The 26,116-nt window shown below is 33.4% G+C and overlaps 1 protein-coding gene across 1 annotated transcript; it reads right to left on the bottom strand.

Annotated features, from left to right (window-relative positions):
• Positions 1-8,432: 8,432 nt before the first annotated feature.
• Positions 8,433-9,599, bottom strand: LOC120779374 (piggyBac transposable element-derived protein 4-like; the record flags this gene model as incomplete). Its single annotated transcript, XM_040111569.1, has 3 exons — positions 9,568-9,599; positions 9,220-9,407; positions 8,433-9,140 (listed from the first exon to the last, which is right to left on the bottom strand). Coding segments are annotated over exons 1-3 (928 nt in total), but the record flags the coding sequence as incomplete, so codon positions are not given.
• Between the last annotated feature and the right edge of the window lie 16,517 nt (positions 9,600-26,116).

The following is a 26,116-nucleotide window of genomic DNA, read 5'->3' as shown; positions in this document are numbered from 1 at the left end:
CTATACGAACACTCTATGACAACTCCAATGACTTCAAAACGGCTAATTAGCATAAATATGTAAAGTTCATATTTTTACGCAACTTGATATCGATTGCTTAATGTATATGTACTTAAAAATCGATTCTACCCCTCAATTTAAGATTGTGAAATTACTCCAAATACACTGTTGTTATGACTATACGACAACTCTATGACAACTCCATGACAATTCCAATAACATAAAAACGGCAAATTAAAAGAAGTATGTAAAGTTTATATTTTTACACAACTCTATGTCGATTGCGTAATGTCAATGCACCAAAAAATCAATTCTACACCTTAATATAAGATTGTGAAGTTGTTCCAAATACACTGTCGTTATGGCTATACGAAAACTCTATGACAACTCCAATAACATAAAAACGGCAAATTAAAAGAAATATGTAAAGTTCATATTTTTACAAAACTTGATATCAATTGCTTAATGTACATGTACTAAAAAATCGATTCTACACCTTAATATAAGATTGTGAAGGTGCTGCAAATACCCTGTCGTTATGGCTATACGACAACTCTATGACAACTCCAATGACTTCAAAACGGCTAATTAGCATAAATATGTAAAATTCATATTTTTACGCAACTTGATATCGACTGCTTAAAGTAGATGTACTAAAAAATCGATTCTACACCTTAATACAAGATTGTGAAATTACTCCAAATACACTGTTGTTATGGCTAAACGACAACTCTATGACAACTCCATGATAATTCCAATAAAATCAAAACGGCTACTTAGCAGAAATATGTAAAGTTCATATTTTTTACGCAACCTGATATTGATTGCGTAATAAGTATGTGCCATAAAATCAATTCTACACCTTACTATAAGATTGTGAAATTGCTCTAAATACACTGTCGTTATGGCTATACGAAAACTCTATGACAACTCCAATAACATAAAAACGGCAAATTAAAAGAAATATGTAAAGTTCATATTTGTACAAAACTTGATATCAATTGCTTAATGTATATGTACTAAAAAATCGATTCTATACCTTAACATAAGGTTGCGAAAGTGCTGCCAATACACTGTCGTTATGGCTATACAACAACTCTGTGACTACTCCAATGACATCAAAACGGCTAATTAGCATAAATATGTCAAATTCATATTTTTACGCAACTTGATATCGATTGCTTAATGGCTATGCACCAAAAAATCCATTCTACACCTTAATATAAGTTTGTGAAATTGCTCCAAATACACCGTCGTTATGGCTATACGACAACTCTATGACGACTCCAATAACATCAAAACTGCTAATTAAAAGAATTATGTAAAGTTCATATTTTTACACAACTTGATATCGACTGCTTAATGTATATTACTAAAAAATTGATTCTTCACCTTAATATAAAATTGTGAATTTATTAGCTTCAAACACACGGTCGTTATAGCTGTGTGACAACTCTTTGACAACTCCAATGACTTCAAAACGTCTAATTAGCATAAATATGTAAAGTTCATATTTTTACACATCTTGATATCGATTGCTTAATATATATGTGCTAAAAAATCGATTCTACACCTAAGCTTAAGATTGCGAAATTGCTCCAAATAAACTGTCGTTATGCCTATACGACTACCCTCTGTCAACTCCAATAACATCAAAACATCTAATTAAAAGAAATATGTAAAATTCATATTTTTACACAGCTTGATATCAATTGCTTAATGTATTTTACTAAAAAATCGATTCTACACCTTAATATAAGATTGTGAATTTGCTTCAAATACACTGTCGTTATGGCTGTGCGACAACTCTATGACAGTTCCAATGACTTCAAAACGGCTAGTTAGCATAAATATGTAAAGTTCTTATCTTTACGCAACTTAATATCGATTACTTAATGTGTGTGTAATAAAAAATCGATTCTACACCTTAATATAAGATTGTGAAAGTGCTGCAAGTACACTGTCGTTATGGGTATAGGAACACTCTAGGACAACTCCAATGACTTCAAAATGGCTAATTAGCGTAAATATGTAAAGTTCATATTTTTACGCAACTTGATATTGATAGCTTAATGTGTATGTACTAAAACATCGATTCTACACCTTAATATAAGATTGTGAAATTACTCCAAATACACTGTTGTTATGGCTATACGGCAACTCTATGACGACTGCAATAACGTCAAAACTGCTAATTAACATAAATATGTAAAGTTCGTATTTTTACGCAACTTGGTATCGATTGCTTAATGTATATGAACTAAAAAATCTATTCTACACCTTAATTTAAGATTGTGAAATTGCTGCAAATAAACTCTTGTTATGGCTATACGACAACTCTATGACGACTCCAATAACATCAAAACTGCTAATTAACATAAATATGTAAAATTCATATTTTTACGCAACTTGAGATCGACTCCTTAAAGTATATGTACTAAAAAATCGATTCTACACCTTAATATAAGATTGTGAAATTACTCCAAATACACTGTTGTTATGGCTATACGACAACTCTATGACGACTCCAATAACATCAAAACTGCTAATTAACATAAATATGTAAAATTCATATTTTTACGCAACTTGATATCGATTGCTTAATGTATATGTACTAAAAAATCGATTCTACACCACCTACTAAAAAATCGATTCTACACCTTAATATAAGATTGTGAAATTACTCCAAATACACTGTTGTTATGGCTATACGACAACTCTATGACGACTCCAATAACATCAAAACTGCTAATTAACATAAATATGTAAAATTCATATTTTTACGCAACTTGATATCGATTGCTTAATGTATATGTACTAAAAAATCGATTCTACACCTTAATATAATATTGTGAAATTACTCCAAATACACTGTTGTTATGGCTATACGACAACTCTATGACGACTCCAATAACATCAAAACTACTAATTAACATAAATATGTAAAATTCATATTTTTGCGCAACTTGATATCGACTGCTTAAAGTATATGTACTAAAAAATCGATTCTACACCTTAATATAAGATTATGAAATTACTCTAAATACACTGTTGTTATGGCTAAACGACAGCTCTATGACAACTCCATGATAACTCCAATAATATCAAAACGGCTACTTAACAGAAATATGTAAAGTTCATATTATTACACAACTTGATATCGATTGCTTATTGTATATTACTAAAAAATCGATTCTACACCTTAATATAAGATTGTGAATTTATTTGCTTCAAATACACTGTTGTTATAGCTGTGTGACAACTCTATGACAACTCCAATGGCTTCAAAACGGCTAATTAGCATAAATACGTAAAGTTCTTATTTTTACGCATCTTGATATCGATTGCTTAAAGTACATGTATTAAAAAATGGATTCTACACCTTAATAAAAGATTGTGAAATTGCTCCAAATAAACTGTTGTTATGCCTATAAGAATACTCTCTGACAACTCCAATAAAATCAAAACAGCTAATTAAAAGAAATATGTAATGTTCATATTTTTACGCAACTTGATATCGTTATGGCTATACGCTCCAATACATGTGTATGTACTATTTTTACGCAAAATATCGATTGCTTAATGTATACACCGATTCTACATATAAGATTGCGAAAGTGCTGAAAATACACTGTCGTTATGGCTATACAAACACTCTATGACAACTCCAATAACATCAAAACGGCTAATTAGCATAAATATGTAAAGTTCATATTTCTACGCAATTTGATATCGATTGCTTAATGGCTATGCACCAAAAAATCCATTCTACACTTTAATATAAGATTGTGAAATTGCTCCAAATACACTGTCGTTATGGCTATACGACAACTCTATGACAACTCCAATAACATAAAAACGGCAAATTAAAAGAAATATGTAAAGTTCATATTTTTACAAAACTTGATATCAATTGCTTAATGTACATGTACTAAAAAATCGATTCTACACCTTAATATAAGATTGTGAAGGTGCTGCAAATACCCTGTCGTTATGGCTATACGACAACTCTATGACAACTCCAATGACTTCAAAACGGCTAATTAGCATAAATATGTAAAATTCATATTTTTACGCAACTTGATATCGACTGCTTAAAGTATATGTACTAAAAAATCGATTCTACACCTTAATACAAGATTGTGAAATTACTCCAAATACACTGTTGTTATGGCTAAACGACAACTCTATGACAACTCCATGACAATTCCAATAACATAAAAACGGCAAATTAAAAGAAATATGTAAAGTTTATATTTTTACACAACCTGATGTCGATTGCGTAATGTCAATGCACCAAAAAATCAATTCTACACCTTAATATAAGATTGTGAAGTTGTTCCAAATACACTGTCGTTATGGCTATACGAAAACTCTATGACAACTCCAATAACATAAAAACGGCAAATTAAAAGAAATATGTAAAGTTCATATTTGTACAAAACTTGATATCAATTGCTTAATGTATATGTACTAAAAAATCGATTCTACACCTTAATATAAGATTGTGAAGGTGCTGCAAATACCCTGTCGTTATGGCTATACGACAACTCTATGACAACTCCAATGACTTCAAAACGGCTAATTAGCATAAATATGTAAAATTCTACTTGATATCGACTGCTTAAAGTAATTACTAAAAAATGATTCTCACCTTAATACAAGATTGTGAAATTACTCAAATACACTGTTGTTTGGCTAGCATAAATATGTAAAGTTCATATTTTTACACATCTTGATATCGATTGCTTAATATATATGTGCTAAAAAATCGATTCTACACCTAAGCTTAAGATTGCGAAATTGCTCCAAATAAACTGTCGTTATGCCTATACGACTACCCTCTGTTAACTCCAATAACATCAAAACATCTAATTAAAAGAAATATGTAAAATTCATATTTTTACACAGCTTGATATCAATTGCTTAATGTATTTTACTAAAAAATCGATTCTACACCTTAATATAAGATTGTGAATTTGCTTCAAATACACTGTCGTTATGGCTGTGCGACAACTCTATGACAGTTCCAATGACTTCAAAACGGCTAGTTAGCATAAATATGTAAAGTTCTTATCTTTACGCAACTTAATATCGATTACTTAATGTGTGTGTAATAAAAAATCGATTCTACACCTTAATATAAGATTGTGAAAGTGCTGCAAGTACACTGTCGTTATGGGTATAGGAACACTCTAGGACAACTCCAATGACTTCAAAATGGCTAATTAGCGTAAATATGTAAAGTTCATATTTTTACGCAACTTGATATCGATAGCTTAATGTGTATGTACTAAAACATCGATTCTACACCTTAATATAAGATTGTGAAATTACTCCAAATACACTGTTGTTATGGCTATACGGCAACTCTATGACGAATGCAATAACGTCAAAATTGCTAATTAACATAAATATGTAAAGTTCGTATTTTTACGCAACTTGGTATCGATTGCTTAATGTATATGAACTAAAAAATCTATTCTACACCTTAATTTAAGATTGTGAAATTGCTGCAAATAAACTGTCGTTATGGCTGTGCGAAAACTCTATGACAACTCCAATAACTTCAAAAGGGCTTATTAGCATAAATATATAAAGTTCATATTCTTACGCAACTTGATATCGATTGCTAAATGTATATACTAAAAAATCGATTCTACACCTTAATATAAGATTGTGAAGTTGCTTCAAATACACTGTCGTTGTAACGATACGACAAATCTATGATAACTCCATGACAACTCCAATATTATCAAAACGGCTAATTAGCTTAAATATGTAAAGTTCATCATTTTACGCAACTTGATATTGATTGCTTAAAGTATATTAAAAAAAATCGATTCCACACCATTATATAAAATTGTCAATTCGCTCTTAATACACTATCGTTGTGGCTATACGACAACTCTATGACAACTCCAATAACATCAAAACAGCTAATTAAATGAAATATGTAAAGTTCATAATTTTACGCAACTTGATATCGATTGCTTAATGTATATTACTAAAAAATTGATTCCGCACCCTAATATAAAATCGTGAAATTGCCCCAAATACACTGTCGCAATGGAAGTGCGAACACTTTATGACAACTCCAATATTATCAAAACGGCTAATTAGCTTAAATATGTAAAGTTCATAATTTTACGCAACTTGATATTGATTGCTTAAAGTATATTAAAAAAAAATCGATTCCACACCATTATATAAAATTGTCAATTCGCTCTAAATACACTATCGTTGTGGCTATACGACAACTCTATGACAACTCCAATAACATCAAAACAGCTAATTAAATGAAATATGTAAAGTTCATAATTTTACGCAACTTGATATCGATTGCTTAATGTATATTACTAAAAAATTGATTCCGCACCCTAATATAAAATTGTGAAATTGCTCCAAATACACTGTCGCAATGGCAGTGCGAACACTTTATGACAACTCTAATAACATCAAAACGGCTAATTAGCATAAATATGTAAAGTTCATATTTTTACGCAACTTGGTATCGATTGCTTTATGTATATGTACAAAAAAATCGATTCTGCACCTTAGTTTAAGATTGTAAAATTGCTGCAAATAAACTGTCGTTATGGCTGTGCGAAAACTCTATGACAACTCCAATGACTTCAAAACGGCTAATTAGCATAAATATGTAAAGTTAATATGTTTACGCAACTTGATATCGATTGCTTAATACATATTACTAAAAAATCGATTCTATACCTTAATATAAGATTGTGAAAGTGCTGCAAATACACTGTCGTTATGGCTATACGAACACTCTATGACAACTCCAATGACTTCAAAACGGCTTATTAGCATAAATATGTAAAGTTCTTATTGTTACGCATTTTGATATCGATTGCTTTATGTATATGTACAAAAAAATCGATTCTACACCTTAATTTAAGATTGTAAAATTGCTGCAAATAAACTGTCGTTATGGCTGTGCGAAAACTCTATGACAACTCCAATAAATTCAAAACGGCTTATTAGCATAAATATGTAAAGTTCATATTCTTACGCAACTTGATATCGATTGCTTAATGCGTATGTACTCAAAAACTGATTCTATGCCTTAATTTAAGATTCAGAAATTGCTCTAAATAAGTTGTCGTTATGCCTATACGACAACTCTATGACAACTCCAATAACACCAAAACAGCTAATTAAAAGAAATATGTAAAGCTATATTTTTACGCAACTTGATATCGATTGCTTAATGTATATTGCTAAAAAAACGATTCTACTCCTTAACCCTTATGTTAATAGCCGGGTACCTGGGTACCCACCGCGGTGTATTTTGGTGAGTAGCTTAAGAAAATTCAGTATTTCATTTTAAGCTCTCAAATCGTCGTTTTTTAACTTAAAAGAAAGCTATTTGTGAGTTCATTTAATTGATTTTTTTTATTTTTTTTTTAATAAGCTTAAACTTTAGCCAACGCCCTATTAGCAACCGGGTACCGGGGTACCCACAGTAGAAAGCATAGGAAATAAATTGTATATAATTTCTATTAATGCATGCAACTAAATTTTATTAAAAAAATAAAGAAATATTACACTTTTTTTTTATAATTAATGACATTGAACACATTGTTGACAATCGGCACAGGCCTTCCGTGTTTTTCGCCGTCTTTTTGTTGGCAAAACATTGCAGACATGACAAGATCCTGTTACTTTTTTCCTTCCAGTTTTATCTTTTGGAGTCTCTGGACCAGGATTTATCAGGACTGTTTCTGTCAGTGTATGGCCTAATACACTTTTAACGGCAATATTTGTGGAGAAGTGGCGCATTACTTGTGGATTCGCCCTGCGATGTTCAATCATCGGCAATGCTAGTTCTTCACTTAGTTTACGTATAAATTGACGACGTTCTGTCGTTTTTTGACAATCATTTTATTATTTTCATAATAAATTATATATGCCGCAAGTGAAGAAATATCTAGCATGTTGAAGAACATTGCCATTGGCCATCTCGAAGATCGTCGTTGACTGGTGTATCTCCGCACCATTTGGTCCATTGTGTCAACTCCAGCTTTATATTTATTATAAAAATTTATTGTTTCTGGTTTTTGTTTAGCGTCATCACCAACTGATATATCTGAATGCATTGTCGATATCAGAATAACAGCTTTATGTTTTTTAGGAACGTAGGAACACATGGTAACCTTTTCGTGAAATCCAAAAACTGTCGAATACTGCTCCCGTGTCTTATTCGCTCCCATAACACTTGGGATGTAAGGTTTATTCTTTTTTAGCGTGCCAAAAATGGTAATATTCCACGACAACAAATGTTTAGCAGCTGGTACAGTAGTAAAGAAGTTATCCATGCAGATGTTTCTACCACTACCTCGGTATCGGAGCCGCCAATTCTTTCACTACTCTTTCACCCTAATTGTTTTCTCGAGTATTATCTGTCTTACCAGTGTACATGATCCCTTGCAAAGGATATGCATTTTCTGCATCACAAATCCACCAGATCTTTATACCATACTTAGCTGGTTTAGATGGAATATACTGAGTAAATCCAGTACTACCACGGTATGGATAAAGCTGCTCATCAATCGTTAAGTTAGCTGTTGGTTTGTACATCTGAGCTAAATTTGAATTTAACATTGTCCACACATCACGAATTGGAGCTGCCTTGTCTTCTTTTTTACGTGCACTTTGAGTATTACTATCGCCGAATCGCAAAAAACGCAGAATATTATGGAATCTCGTCAATCCCATCGTCGCGCGATACAGTGGATAAGAATTGGAGCGCCACATGTCAAATGTATGATCTGTGTTCGAATTGTTTGCTCCAGCACAAATCAAGATACCGAAGAACGAATAAATTTCGGGTATCGTAACGGGCTTCCATTGATGCTGTGAGTTTGGATGGTTAGCATTGTACTCTTGGAAAATTATTTCAGCTTTTTTATTAGTGTGACGGACGATTATGTCAACCATTTCGTATGTAAAAATTTGTTTGAAAGTCTCGCTAATTGACAACGTTTCCGTACTGCGATGAGGCCCACTCCGATGGCGTACAACATTATGAGCTGCGGTCTGATGCTGAGTTGGTGGAGTTTTGTTCCACACTGTTTTATCTTTGGCAATAAAACACCCAGATAGTTCTTGAGGTCTTCCTAAAATAATAATAACATTTATTAACCATTTAAGAAAAATAATTATTATTTCAATCATTGCTAAGAACAAATATTTTACTACATTCAGGCTCAGCATCCTCACTCTCGCTACTCTCAAATTCGTCTTCTTCTCCTTCCACTGCTGAATTCTCTTCAGCGATTTCTTCTGATTCTTCAGAATCTTCTGGATCTGGATGATTTTGATGTTTACCTCTATTTACTGGAATCCAGTCTTCGTCATCGCTATCAGAAACCCTACTCGAATCACTGTCGAGTTCTCCAAGTAGTTTCCTCAAGTACTCATTTTATTCGGTTGCACTTAACCTAATAAATTAAATATTATGTGATATACGTCGTACATAATTATATTACACAAAATTCTAATTAAAATATCTACAAATGCTAAATATATGTAACGTTTACTTACCAAGCATAGTAAGCTCTCGATAATTGTTCCATAGCTTTATTTTTCACAGTCAAGAGAACACCAAATGAAACACGTCTGATCTCATCAAAAATCTGTTACGTACTAAAAAATTCTCGAATATAGTGCGCGAAAGAAAACTTAGAAATAACCTTGAGCTTTTCCGGCATCTTCTCGTCTCCGAAAATAAAAACCGGCCGACTACCTGTGGTTTCCCAAAAAGGTTTCAGATGTTATTCACGATTCTACGTTGTTATTATTTTTTCTTTCTTTAAATTGTCACCGACTATTAATATTTGCAGAAGACATTTTTTTTAGAAAGTTTTAGAAAACTTTTTTTAAATAAAACAAACAAAATTTGCAATACTCATATTCTGGGTACCCCGGTACCCGGTTGCTAAACGCCGTTGGTAAAGTTGGTTACTAACATAAGGGTTAATATAAGCATGCGAAGTTGCTACATATACACTGTCGCTATGGCTATACGAAAACTCTATGACAACTCCAATAACATCAAAACGGCTAATTAGCATAAATATGTAAATTTCATTTGTTTACGCAACTTGATATCGATTGCTTAATACATATTACTAAAAACTCGATTCTACGCCTTAATGTAAGATTGTGATATTGCTCCAAATACACTGTCGTTATGCCTATATGACAACTCTGTGACGACTCCAATAACATCAAAACTGCTAATTAAAAGAAATATGTCAAGTTTATATTTTTACGCAACTTGTTATCGATTGCTTAATGTATATGAACTAAAAAATCGGTTCCACACCTTAGTTAAAGATTGTGAAATTGCTCCAAATACACTGTCGTTATGCCTATACGACAACTCTCTGACAACTCCAATAACATCAAAACAGCTAATGAACAGAAATATGTAAAGTTCATATTTTTACGCAACTTTATATCGATTGCTAAATGTGTATGTACAAAACAATCACTTCTACACCTTAATAGAGGATTGTGAAGTTGCTTCAAATACACTGTCGTTATGGCTATACGACAACTCTATGACAACTCCATCAACATCAAAACAGCTAATTAGCATAAATATGTAAAGTTCATATTTTTACGCAACTTGATATCGATTGCTTAATACATATGACTAAAAAATCGATTCTATGTACACCTTAATATAAAATTGTGAAGTTGCTGCAATTACCCTGTCGTTACGACAACTCTATACAACTCCAATGACATCAAAACGGCTAATTAGCATAAATATGTAAAGTTCTTATTTTCACGCATCTTGATATCGATTGCTTAATGTATATGTACTAATAAATCGATTTTACACCTTAGTTTAAGATTGTGAAATTGCTTCAAATAAACTGTCGCTATGCCTATATGACAACCCTATGACAACTCCAATAACATCAAAACAGCTAATTAAAAGAAATATGTAAAGGTCTTATTTTTACGCAACTTGATATCGATTGCTTAATGTATATTACTAAAAAATCGATTCTACACCTTAATAAAAGATTGTGAATTTGCTCCAAATTCACTGTCGTTATTGCTGTGCGACAACTCTATGACAACTCCAATAACATCGAAACTGCTAATTAGCATAAATATTTAAAATTCATATTTTTACGCATTTTGATATCGATTGCTTAATGTGTATATACCAAAAAATTACTCCTGAACCTTAATATAAGATTGTAAAATCGCTCCAAATACACTATCGTTGTGGCTATACTACAACTCTATGACAACTCCAATGACATCAAAACGGCTAATTAGCATAAATAAGTAAAGCTCATATTTTTACGCAACTTGATATCGACTGCTTAATGTATTTTACTAAAAAATCGATTATACACCTTAATTTAAGGTAGTGAAATTGCTCCAAATACACTGTCGTTATGGCTATGCGACAACTCTATGACAACTTCAATAACACCAAAACGGCTAATTAAAAGAAATATGTAAAGGTCATATTTTTACGCAACTTGATATCGATTGCTTAATGTATATGTACTAAGAAATCGATTCTACACCTTAATATAAGATTGTAAAATTGCTCCAAATACACTGTCGTTATGCCTATATGACAACTCTATGGCAACTCCAATAACATCAAAACAGCTAATTAAAAGAAATAGGTAAAGGTCTTATTTTTATGCAACTTGATATCGATTGCTTAATGTATATTACTAAAATATCGATTCTACAACTTAATTTAAGATTGTGAAATTGCTCCAAATACACTGTCGTTATGGCTATGCGACAACTCTATGACAACTCCAATAACATCAAAATGGCTAATTAACAGAAATATGTAAAGTTCATATTTTTACGCAACTTGATATTGATTGCTTAATGTATATGAACTAAAAAATCGGTTCCACACCTTAGTTTAAGATTGTGAAATTCCTCCAAATACACTGTCGTTATGCCTATACGACAACTCTCTGACAACTCCAATAACATCAAAACAGCTAATTAAAAGAAATAGGTAAAGGTTTTACTTTTACGCAACTTGATATCGACTGCTAAATGTGTATGTACCGAACAATCACTTCTGCACCTTAATATAGGATTGTGAAGTTGCTTCAAATACACTGTCGTTATGGGTATACGAACACTCTAGGACAACTCCAATGATTTTAAAACGGCTAATTAGCGTAAATATGTAAAGTTCATATTTTTACGCAACTTGATATCGATTGCTTAATGTATATGTACTAAAAAATTGATTCTACACCTTAATATAAGATTGTGAAATTACTCCAAATACACTGTTGTTATGGCTATACGAAAACTCTATGAAACCTCCAAAGAATTCAAAACGGCTAATTAGCATAAATATGTAAAGCTCTTATTTTCACGCATCTTGATATCGATTGCTTAATGTATATGTAATAATAAATCGATTCTACACCTAAGCTTAAGATTGCGAAATTTCTCCAAATACACTGTCGTCATGCCTATATTACAACTCTCTGACAACTCCAATAACATCAAAGCAGCTAATTAACAGAAATATGTAAAAAATCCATTCTACACCTTAATATAAGATTGTGAAATTGCTCCAAATACACTGTCGTTATGGCAATACGACAACTCTCTGACAACTCCAATAACATTAAAACGGCAAATTAAAAGAAATATGTAAAGTTCATATTTTTACACAACTTGATGTCGATTCCTTAATGTATATGCACCAAAAAATCAATTCTACACCTTAATATAAGATTGTAAAATTGCTTAAAATACACTGTCTTTATGGCTATACGACAGCTCTATGAAAACTCCAATAACATCAAAACGGCTAATTAGCTTAAATATGTAAAAGTCATATTTTAACGCATCTTGATACCGATTGTTTAATGTATATGAACTAAAAAATCGATTCTACACCTTAATATAAAATTGTGAATTTATTTGCTTCAAATACACTGTCGTTATAGCTGTGTGACAACTCTATGACAATTCTAATGACTTCAAAACGGCTAATTAGCATAAATGTGTAAAGTTCATATTTTTACACAGCTTGATATCGATTGCTTAATGTGTATTACTAAAAAATCGATTCTACACCTTAATATAAGATTGTGAATTTATTTGCTTCAAATACACTGTCGTTATAGCTGTGTGACAACTCTATGACAACTCTAATGACTTCAAAACGGCTAATTAGCATAAATGTGTAAAGTTCATATTTTTACACAGCTTGATATCGATTGCTTAATGTATATGTACTAAAAAATCGATTCTACACCTAAGCTTAAGATTGCGAAATTGCTCCAAATACACTGTCGTTATGCCTATACGACAACTCTCTGACAACTCCAATAACATCAAAACAGCTAATTAACAGAAATATGTAAAAAATCCATTCTACACCTTAATATAAGATTGTGAAATTGCTCCAAATACACTGTCGTTATGGCTATACGACAACTCTCAGACAACACCAATAACATTAAAACGGCAAATTAAAAGAAATATGTAAAGTTCATATTTTTACACAACTTGATGTCGATTCCTTAATGTATATGCATAAAAAAATCAATTCTACAACTTAATATAAGATTGTAAAATTGCTTAAAACACACTGTCTTTATGGCTATACGACAGCTCTATGAAAACTCCAATAACATCAAAACGGCTAATTAGCATAAATATGTAAAATTCATATTTTTACGCAACTTGATATCGACTGCTTAATGTATGTGTACTAAAAAATCGATTCTACACCATAATATAAGATTGTGAAATTACTCCAAATACACTGTTGTTTTGGCTATACGACAACTCTATGACAACTCCATGACAATTCCAATAACATAAAAACGGCAAATAAAAAAAATATGTAAAGTTTATATTTTTACACAACTTAATGTCGCTTGCTTAATGTCTATGCACCAAAAAACCAATTCTACTCCTTAATATGAGTTTGTAAAATTGCTTCAAATACACTGTCACTGTGGCTATACGACAACTCTATGAAAACTCCAATAACATCAAAACGGCAAATTAAAAGAAATATGTAAAGTTCGTATTTTTACACAACTTGATGTCGATTGCTTAAAGTATATTAAAAAAAAATAAATTCTACACCTTAATATGAGATTGTTAAAGTGCTGCAAATACCCTGTCGTTATTCCTATACGACAACTCTATGACAACTCAAATAACATAAAAACGGCAAATTAAAAGAAATATGTAAAGTTCATATTTTTACACAACTTGATATCGATTGCTTAATGTATATGCACTAAAAAATCGATTCTACACCACAATTTAAGATTGTGAAATTGCTGCAAACACACTGTTGTTATGGCTATACGACAACTCTGTGACAACTCCAATGACATCAAAACGGCTAATTAGCATAAATATTTAAAATTCATATTTTTACGCAATTTGATATCGATTGCTTAATGTATAAGTTTTAAAAAATCGATTCTATACCTTTATATAAGCTTGTGAAATTGCTCCAAATACACTGTCGTTATGGCTATACGACAACTCTATGACGACTCCAATAACACCAAAACAGCTAATTAGAAGAAATATGTAAAGTTTATATTTGTACACAACTTGATATCGACTGCTTAATGTATATGTACTAAAAAATCGATTCTACACCTTTATATAAGAATGTGAAATTCCTCCAAATACACTGTTGTTATGGCTATACGAAAACTCTATGGCAACTCTAATAACATCAAAATAGCTATTTAGCATAAATCTGTATAGTTCATATTTTTACGCAACTTAATATCGATTGCTTAATGTATATTACTAAAAAATCGATTCTTCACCTTAATATAAGATTGTGAGTTTATTTGCTTCAAATACACTGTCGTTATGGCTGTGTGACAACTCTATGACAACTCCAATGATTTCAAAACGGCTAATTAGCATAAATATGTAAAGTTCTTATTTTTGCGCATCTTGATATCGATTGCTTAATGTATTTGTACTAAAAAATCGATTCTACATCTAAGTTAAAGGTTGTGAAATTGCTCCAAATAAACTTTCGTTATGCTTATACGACTACTCTCTGACAACTCCAGTAACATCAAAACAGCTAATTAAAAGAAATATATAAAGTTCATATTTTTACACAGCTTGATATCGATTGCTTAATATATTTTACTAAAAAATCGATTCTACACCTTAATATAAGATTGTGAATTTGCTTCAAGAACACTGTTGTTATGGCTGTGCGACAACTCTATGACAACTCCAATGACTTCAAAACGGCTAATTAGCATAAATATGTAAAGTTCTTATTTTTACGCAACTTGATATCGATTCCTTAATGTGTATGTACTAAAAAATCGATTCTACACCTTAATATAAGATTGTGAAATTACTCCAAATACACTGTTGTTATGGCTATACGACAACTCTATGACAACTCCAATGACATCAAAACGGCTAATTAACATAAATATGTAAAATTCATATTTTTACGCAATTTGATATCGATTGCTTAATGGCTATGCACCAAAAAATCCATTCATCACCTTAATATAAGATTGTGAAATTGCTCCAAATAAACTGTCGTTATGCCTATACGACAACTCTCTGACAACTCCAATAACATCAAAACAGCTATTTAAAAGAAATATGTAAAGTTCATATTTTTACACAACTTGATATCGATTGCTTAATGTATTTTACTAAAAAATCGATTCTACACCTTAATATAAGATTGCGAAAGTGCTGCAAATACACTGTCGTTATGGCTACACAAACACTCTATGAACACTCCAATAACATCAAAACGGCTAATGAGCATAAATATGTCAAGTTCATATTTTTACGCAACTTGATATCGATTGCTTAATGTACATGTACTACAAAATCGACATGTGAAAAGTTGCGAAGTGAAGTGGTTGTGTTTTGGTGTGGTTCTGGGGTTTTTTCATAAAATACTTAGTTTTTCCCACCATATACTATCAATTTCTTTGCTGAGGCTTTCGGAAGCTATTATAACTAAAACGGACACAAAATCTTCAAGAAAAGATAAGTACAATTTGTATTTTTTAATAAAAATTCATTTGCACTTACCCGCAAATATTCTGTGTTTTTTATTGAAAGCAGATTATTTTTCCCCTGTAGCAGCAATCCAAACAAAGCGCGTGCTTAATTTTTGCATTGCCGTTTTGTTTTGATCAGCTGTTCTCCTTTTGTTTCTCCTTTTTCGTATTCCCTTTGGTTTTGGCATTGCCAACTATTCAAAATATAAGCGAGGTTTTAGGGACAGTGACTGAACATACCTATTGTCAGTAGCTTCCAACTATTTTCTCATTGAGGTATGGCCTCTGAGAACAGTAGTGGATGCACCCCCGAGAATCCTTTTGAAAGAAACTCAAAAATTATGAGAACACCTCCTAACGGAAAAAATGAGATATCCACCGCTGCTTCATCAAAAAGAGAATGCGAAAATGCCGACATAAGTGAAAGTGGCAAACCTTCTGAAAAAATACAAAGTGGCGAAACTACCCAAAACTTTAACCAGTTGGGTAATAAAATAAAAGAATTGGAGAACATGGTGGCTGGCCAAAGGCACATAAACCAGACCATGCGCGACTTGGTAAGCAACATAGTGGCGCTACATGCTAAGACTGAGAAAGGCGGAAAAAACCTACCCAAAAGGATTATTGTAGGGAAAGCATCCCAGGTTTCCCCAATGGGTAAGGAGGTAATTACCCCGAAAAGGCTGCGTAAGACAATAGGCTTTTTACCTCCAACAAAAAAGCCGAAAAATGTTAACAAAATGGATCAGCCCACCTACAGCGAGACAGCGAAATTAATGCAAGCCAATACAACGGTTAGACTCAACGCAAGCGAAGCTTGGGTGGACGTTGTTAAGAAACGAAGACCACTCGAACAGAAAATAAGATCGAGGCCAGACGCCATCATACTTACGAAAAAGGATGGTGCATCATACACGGATATTCTCCGGAAAACAAAAAGCGACAGTGGCTTAGAGGAATTGGGCTCAAGCGTAACGTACATAAGAAAAACGTTGAAAAGAGATCTGTTATTACAACTGAAAAACCAAGCGGATAAAAAAGCCGAATCGTTCCAAAGTGCCTTAGAAGGAGTGGTCGGGGAAATGGCTGTGATACAGCCAAAAACTCACAACGTCATGATTATGTGCAAGGATTTGGACGAAATAACTTCTCCAGAAGAGATTTGCGAAGCTTTACAAAAAGAGTGCGGAATAGAAAATCTGGGAAAAATAAACATTAAGAGCATACGAAAGACCCGAAACGGAACACAAATAGCTATCTTATGCCTGCGCTCCCAGGACGCCAAAACTGCGCTAAAGGTAGGCAAAATAAAGATTGGGTGGTCTGTATGTCGCCTCCGGGAATACTCCCCTATTCCCCGTTGCTTCAGGTGTTTCCATCTGGGGCACATGGCGCACAAATATTGCAACCCTGTGGACAGGTCGTATCTATGCACACGTTGTGGAGCCGGTGGACATGTAGCGAAGTTATGTACTAACGATCCAAACTGCATGCTTTGCAAAGGAGCGCACTCAGCCCTGAGTACTACGTACCCCAAATATCTAGAGATGGTGAAATCGCTAGGGAAATGAGGATAATACAATTAAATTTGAACCATTGCGCAGCAGCACAAGAGCTACTAAAACAGACTGTATTTGAAAAAAACATTGATGTCGCCTTACTAAGCGAGCAATACTCCCAGCGTTCGGAAAGCACCTGGACTACAGACATATCTGGAAAGGCTGCAATATGGTCCTGTAAAGGACAACCATTTATGTCTCGTTCCAGAGGGCATAATTTTTTCACATGGGCAAATATACGAGGCATATACTTTGTTAGCTGCTATGCTCCTCCCAGTGCCTCCATTAAGGATTTTGAAGACTTCCTTTTGGAACTTGCTTTAGAAACCAGAGGAAAATCCCCAATTATAATCGCAGGTGACTTCAATGCGTGGTCGACCGCTTGGGGTAGTAGGCGCACAAACCACCGTGGGCGTCTACTACTTGAATTCCTCGGCCAAACGAATCTTACGATCATGAATAGCGGAACGCAAAATACATTTCAAAAAGGAAACAAAGGCTCCATAATCGATCTCATGTTCGCCAACGATGCCCTTAGTAGGCAGTGGGCGGTGTCGGATATATTTACAAATAGTGACCACATGGCTATTATTGCCGAAGTCTCATATGCTGGAGGGAGGGAACACCGCAGCAGGAGCACATGCCAAAAACGAACTTGGAAACAAAAAGACTTTGATGCCGAACTTTTTGAGATGGTCTGGAGTTCAGAAAATATACAAGGCGAAGACGCCATATAATTGGTATCCGCAGTTCGCCAAAAATTGTCCACAGCTTGCGACGCAACTATGCGTAGGACAGCACACCACAACAACCGAAGACCAGTGTATTGGTGGAATGAAGAAATAGCTGGGCTCAGAAAACTCTGCAACTCAGCTAGACGCCGCCTACAACGTAATCAGATTGAAGAAAATGAAAGCAGTCTTAGGGATATATTTAAAAGTCAAAAGAAGCTTCTGAAGTCAGCCATCCGTCGCAGTAAAAAGAAGTGTTTTGAAAAACTCTGTGAGGAAGCAAATGAAGACCCCTGGGGAACAGCATATAAAATATGTATGTCAAAATTCAAGAATAAGGCCGACCAACCCAAAAGCGCATCCTTTGTGAGAAATGTCGTCGAAACTTTGTTTCCAAAACACGACAGTATTTCTTATGCTAAGCCTCTAACCGAAGTCGAGGAGTCACCACTGCTAGTTAGTGAAGAAGAAATACTGGCCATAGCCGGAAAAATTAAAAGCAGCAAAGCGCCTGGATTAGATGGCATTCCAAACATAGCCCTAAAAGAAGCCATGACTCTGAAACCCAAATTATTCATGAAAATGTACAATGCGTGCTTAAAAGAAGGAATATTTCCCGACCCATGGAAAGTCCAGCGATTGGTTCTACTCCCTAAACCAAAAAAGCCTCCGGAGGAACCATCTTCATATCGACCTCTGTGCATGCTTGACACTATTGGCAAAGTATATGAAAGCATAGTTAGAAACCGCTTGGAGATAGCAATTCAGAAAGCCGGCGGATTATCAGAAAGACAATACGGCTTTATGAAAAAGGGGTCCACCATTGACGCACTATACGATGTCGTTGACACAGCGAAATGCGCAGTAAGTGGCAAGCGATGGAAAGGAGGAACAAAAAAATATTGTGCGCTGATCACCCTGGATGTGAAAAATGCCTTTAACTCAGCAAAGTGGACAAACATAATCAAAGCTCTAGATGAAATAAGTGCTCCTCAATATCTTATGGAAATTGTCATAAGTTATTTTGAAAACAGGCGACTATTATACGATACAGATGAAGGCACAAAGAGCTACTCAATTTCGAGTGGAGTACCGCAAGGCTCGGTACTAGGCCCCCTTCTATGGAATATAATGTATGATGGGGTGCTAAGGAGACACCAAGAGAAAGCTATTAAATTAGTTGCATACGCAGACGACCTTATTGTGGTAGCAGTTGCTAAACACCTCGACGACCTCCGGAGCAAATGCAATGAGTGCATAAACGGTCTGCGCCAGTGGTTCTCCTCAATGAGTTTAGAACTGGCTGAGCAAAAAACAGAAGTCTTTCTCATAAGTACAAGAAAAGTAGAGGAAAGTAGATATATCTCTCACTATAGGGGAGTGCGAGATTCATTCACAGCCACACCTAAAATATCTGGGAGTAATAGTAGACTCAAGGCTCAAATTTAAGGATCACCTAGAGTACACTGCAGGTAAAGCGAATAAAATCCTGAATGCCTTGTCAAGAATGATGGCAAATAAAGGCTGCGTGCGTTCCAACAGGCGTTTTTTACTCGCAAAGGTAATGAGATCGGTTATGTTATATGCGGTTCCATTATGGATCCAGGCGCTAGGTATCAAAGCGTATGCCAGACAAATAAACACAGTGCACAGGCTATCGGCACTAAGAGTTATCAGCGCTTTCCGAACAATTTCAAGTGATGCTGCTGAAGTAATAGCCAGTATGATGCCCATTGACATCCAGGGTGACGAATACGAACGAGTTTACAAATTATCAGTGCCATCTATAGGAACCAAAAGAGAAGAGAGAGTAAAAAGCTTAACGATATGGCAGCAGCGGTGGCAAACCTCACTTAAAGGACGGTGGACCTACAGACTAATACCGGTGATCCATTCCTGGATCGGCAGACGACATGGGGACCTGGCTTTCCACCTAACCCAAATACTAAGTGGGCATGGGTGCTTTAGAAGCTACCTGTACAGATTCCAGCACGACTTTAGTCCGAATTGTCCGACGTGTTCAGAGTGCTTAGAAGACTCCGGACATGTATTCTTTTATTGCCCTCGCTTTTTAAGTACAAGAGAAAAACTTAAAACTACACTCGGTGGTAGTTTTGCGGTGGAGAATTTGACGACACTTATGTGCCAGTCCACTGAGAACTGGAATGCTGTCAGCGAAGCGGTAGCGTCAATCATGACAAAACTTAGACATATAGAACAGAATAGGCGTCCGTCAGTCCGTGCCATAGAGGAGACTTAATTGTCTTATCACTCCCACGAAGTAATACCTAATAAGGTGGTTCCGTGGGAGAGTCTGGAGTTGGGAGTAGGTTAGGTTTAGCGGATTAAAGTTCCGCACTTCGGCTTTTGATGCTTCCTCCTACTTAAACAAAAAAAAAACCTTAATTTAAGATTGTGAAATTGCTCCAAATACACCGTAGTTATGGCTATACAAACACTCTATGACAACTCCAATAACATCAAAACGGCTAATTAGCATAAATATGTAAAGTTCATATTTTTACGCAATTTGATATCGATTGCTTAATGGCTATGCACCAAAAAATCCATTCTTCACCTTAATATAAGATTGTGAAAGTGCTGCAAGTACACTGTCGTTATGGCTGTGCGAAAACTCTATGACAACTCCAATGACATCAAAACGGCTAATTAGCATAAATATGTAAAGTTCTTATTTTTTAGCAACTTGATATCGATTGCTTAATGTATATTACTAAAAAATAGATTCTACACCTTAATATAAAATTGTGAAATAGCTCCAAATACACTGTCGTTATGGCTGTGCGACAACTCAATAACAACTCCAATAACTTCAAAACGGCTAAATATGTAAAATTCATATTTTTACGCAACTTGATATCGATTGCTTAATGTATATGTACCAAAAAACCGATTCTACACCTTCATTTAAGATTGTGAAATTGCTACAAATACACTGTCGCTATGCCTATATGACAACTCTATGACAACTCCAATAACATCAAAACAGCTAATTAAAAGAAATATGTAAAGGTCTTATTTTTACGCAACTTGATATCGATTGCTTAATGTATATTACTAAAAAATCGATTCGACACCTTAATATAAGATTGTGAATTTGCTCCAAATACACTGTCGTTATTGCTGTGCGACAACTCCATGACAACTCCAATAACTTTAAAACGGCTAATTAGCATAAATATGTAAAATTCATATTTTTACGCATCTTGATATCGATTGCTTAATGTGTATATACCAAAAAATTACTCCTGCACCTTAATATAAGATTGTAAAATCGCTCCAAATACACTATCGTTGTGGCTATACTACAACTCTATGACAACTCCAATGACATCAAAACGGCTAATTAGCATAAATATGTAAAGTTCATATTTTTACGCAACTTGATATCGATTGCTTAATGTGTATGTACTAAAAAGTCGATTCTACACCTTAATTTAAGATTGTGAAATTGCTCCAAACAAACTGTCGTTATGGCTATACGAACACTCCATGACAACTCCAATAACATCTAAACAGCTAATTAGCATAAATATATAAAGTTCATATTTTTACGCAACTTGATATCGATTGCTTAACACATATTACTAAAAAATCGATTCTACACTTTAATATAAGATCGTGAAATTGCTCCAAATACACTGTCGTTATGCCTATATGACAACTCTATGACAACTCCAATAACTTCAAAACAGCTAATTAAAAGAAATATGTAAAGGTCATATTTTTACGCAACTTGATATCAATTGCTTAATGTATATTACTAAAAAATTGATTCTGCACCCTAATATAAAATTGTGAAATCGCTCCAAATACACAATCGTTGTAGCTATACGACAACTCTATGACAACTCCAATAACATCAAAACAGCTAATTAAAAGAAATATGTAAAGTTCATAAGGTTACGCAACTTGATATTGATTGCTTAAAGTATATTACAAAAAAATCGATTCTACACCTTAATATAAGATTGTGAAATTGCTCCAAATACACTGTTGTTATGCCTATATGACAACTCTATGACAACTCCAATAACATCAAAACAGCTAATTAAAAAAATATGTAAAGGTCTTATTTTTACGCAACTTGATATCGATTGCTAAATGTATATTACTAAAAAATCTATTCTACACCTTAATATAAGATTGTGAAATTGCTCCAAATACACTGTCATCATGCCTATATGACAACTCTATGACAACTCTATGACAACTCCAATGACATCAAAACGGCTAATTAGCATAAATATGTAAAGTTCATAATTTTACGCAGCTTGATATTGATTGCTTAAAGTATATTACAAAAAAAATCAATTCTACACCATTATATAAAATTGTGAATTTGCTCCAAATACACAATCGTTGTGGGTATACGACAAATCTATGACAACTCCAATGACTTCAAAACGGCTAATTAGCATAAATAAGTAAAGCTCATATTTTTACGCAACTTGATATCGATTGCTTAATGTGTATGAACTAAAGAATCGATTCTACACCTTAATATAAGATTGTGAAAGTGCTACAAATACACTGTCGTTATGGCTATATGAACACTCTATGACAACTCCAATAGCATCTAAACAGCTAATGAGCATAAATATGTCAAGTTCATATTTTTACGCAACTTGATATCGATTGCTTAATGTATATGTACTAAAAAGTCTATTCGACACCTTAATATAAGAGTGTTAAATTGCTCCAAATACACTATCGTTGTGGGTATACGACAACTCTATGACAACTCCAATGACATCAAAACGGCTAATTAGCATAAATAAGTAAAGCTCATATTTTTACGCAACTTGATATCGATTGCTTAATGTGTATGAACTAAAGAATCGATTCTACACCTTAATATAAGATTGTGAAGCTGCTTCAATTGCACTGTCGTTGTGGCTATACGACAACTCTATGACAACAACATTACAACTCCAATAACATCAAAACGTCTAATTAAAAGAAACATGTAAAGTTCATAATTTTACGCAACTTGATATTGATTGCTTAAAGTATATTACAAAAAAAGCGATTCTACACCTTAAAATAAGATTGTGAAATTGCTCTAAATACAGTGTCGTTATGCCTATATGACAACTCAATTGCAACTCCAATAACATCAAAACAGCTAATTAAAAGAAGTTGGTAAAGGTCTTATTTTTACGCAACTTGATATCGATTGCTTAATGTATATTACTAAAAAATCGATTCTACACCTTAATATAAGATTGTGAAGCTGCTTCAAATACACAGTCGTTGTGGCTATACGACAACCCTATGACAACTCCATGACAACTCCGATAACATCAAAACGGCTAATTAAAAGAAATATGTAAAGTTCATAATTTTACGCAGCTTGATATTGAGTGCTTAAAGTATATGTACTAAAAAATCAATTCTACACCTTAATATAAGGTTGTAAAATTGCTCCAAATACACTGTCGTTATGGCTATACGTCAACTCTATGACAACTCCAATAACATCAAAACTGCTAATTAACAGAAATATGTAAAGTTCATATTTTTATGCAACTTGATATCGATTGCTTAATATATATGTACTGAAAAATCGACTCTACACCTTAATATAAGGTTGTGAATTTGCTCCAAGTACTCTGTGGTTATGGCTATATGACAACTCTGTGACGACTCCAATATCCTCAAAACGGCTAATTAGCATAAATATGTAAAGTTCATATTTTTACGCAACTTGATATCGATTGTTTAAGGTATACGTACTGAAAAATCGATTCTACACCTTAACATAAGGTTGTGAAATTGCTCCAAAGACACTGTCGTTATGGCTATACGGCAACTCTATGACAACTCCAACAACATCAAAACGGCTAATTAGCATAAATATGTTAAGTTCATATTTTTACGCAACTTGGTATCGAGTGCTTAATATATATGTACTGAAAAATCACTCCTACACCTTAATATAAGATTGTGAAATTGCTCCAAAGACACTGTCGTTATGGCTATACGTCAACTCTATGACAACTCCAATAACATCAAAACGGCTAATTAGCATAAATATGTAAAGTTCATATTTTTACGCAACTTGATATCGATTGCTTAACGTATATGTACTAAAAAATCAATTCTACACCTTAATATAAGGTTGTGAAATTGCTCCAAAGACACTGTCGTTATGGCTATACGCAACTCAATGACAACTCCAATAACTTCAAAACGGTTTATTAGCATAAATATGTAAAGTTCATATTTTTGCGCAACTTGATATCGATTGCTTAACGTATATGTACGAAAAAATCAATTCTACACCTTAATATAAGCTTGTGAAATTGCTCCAAAGACACTGTCGTTATGGCTATACGCAACTCAATGACAACTCCAATAACTTCAAAACGGTTTATTAGCATAAATATGTAAAGTTCATATTTTTGCGCAACTTGGTATTGATTGCTTAATGTATATGTACTGAAAACTCGATTCCACACCTTAATATTAGATTTCAAAATTGCTCCAAATACATTGTCGTTTTGGCTATACGACAACTCAATGACAACTCCAATAACTTCAAAGCGGCTAATTAGCATAAATATGTAAAGTTCATATTTTAACGTAACTTGATATCGATAGCTTAATAATTATGTACTGAAACATCGATTTAATAAAAGATTGTGAATTTGCTCCAAATACACTGTCGTTATGGCTTTACGACAACTCGTTGAAAACTCTATTAACTTCTAAAAGGCTAATTAGCAAAAATATGTAAAGTTCATATTTTTATACACCTTGATATTGATTGCTTAATGTATGTGTTCTATAAAATCAATTCTACACCTTAATTTAAGATTGTGAAACTGCCCCAAATAAACTGTCGTAATGGCTATACGCAACTCAATGACAACTCCAATAACTTCAAAACGGTTTATTAGCATAAATATGTAAAGTTCATATTTTTGCGCAACTTTATATTGATTGCTTAATGTATATGTACTGAAAAATCGATTCTACACCTTAATATTAGATTGCAAAATTGCTCCAAGTGCACTGTCATTATGGCTGTGTGACCACTCTATGACAACTCCAATTACTTCAAAACAAATATGTAAAGTTCATATTTTTATACACCTTGATATTGATTGCTTAATGTAAATGTACTAAAAAATCAATTCTACACCTTAATATAAGATTTTGAATTTGCTACAAATACACTGTCGTTATGGCTATACGACAACTCTATGAACACTCCAATAACTTCAAAACGGCTAATTAGCATAAATATGTAAAGTTCATATTTTTACACAACGTGATATCGATTGCTTAATGCATATGTACCAAAAATTCGATTCTACACCTTAATATAAGATTGTGAAATTGTTCCAACTCTATTACAACTCTAATAACATCAAAACAGCTAATTATCATAACTATGTAAAGTTCATATTTTTACGCAACTTGATATCGATTGCTTAATGTATATGTACTGAAAAATCGATTCTACACCTTAATATGAGATTGCGAAATTGCTCCAAATACACTGTGTTATGGCTATACGACAACTCTATGACAACACTAATAACATTAAAACGGCTAATTAGCATAAATATGTAAAGTTCAAATTGTTACGCAACTTGATATCGATTGCTTAATGCGTATGTACCAAAAAATCAATTCTACACCTTAATATAAGATTGTGAATTTGCTCCAAATACACTGTCGTTATGGCTATGCGACAACTCTATGACAACTC

This window comes from Bactrocera tryoni, unplaced genomic scaffold (assembly GCF_016617805.1).
Source record: "Bactrocera tryoni isolate S06 unplaced genomic scaffold, CSIRO_BtryS06_freeze2 ctg7180000341080_QRY, whole genome shotgun sequence".
Taxonomy (NCBI): domain Eukaryota; kingdom Metazoa; phylum Arthropoda; class Insecta; order Diptera; family Tephritidae; genus Bactrocera; species Bactrocera tryoni.
The sequence above is the reverse complement of the archived record's forward strand: the minus strand, read 5'-3'. Positions and strand labels throughout refer to the sequence as shown.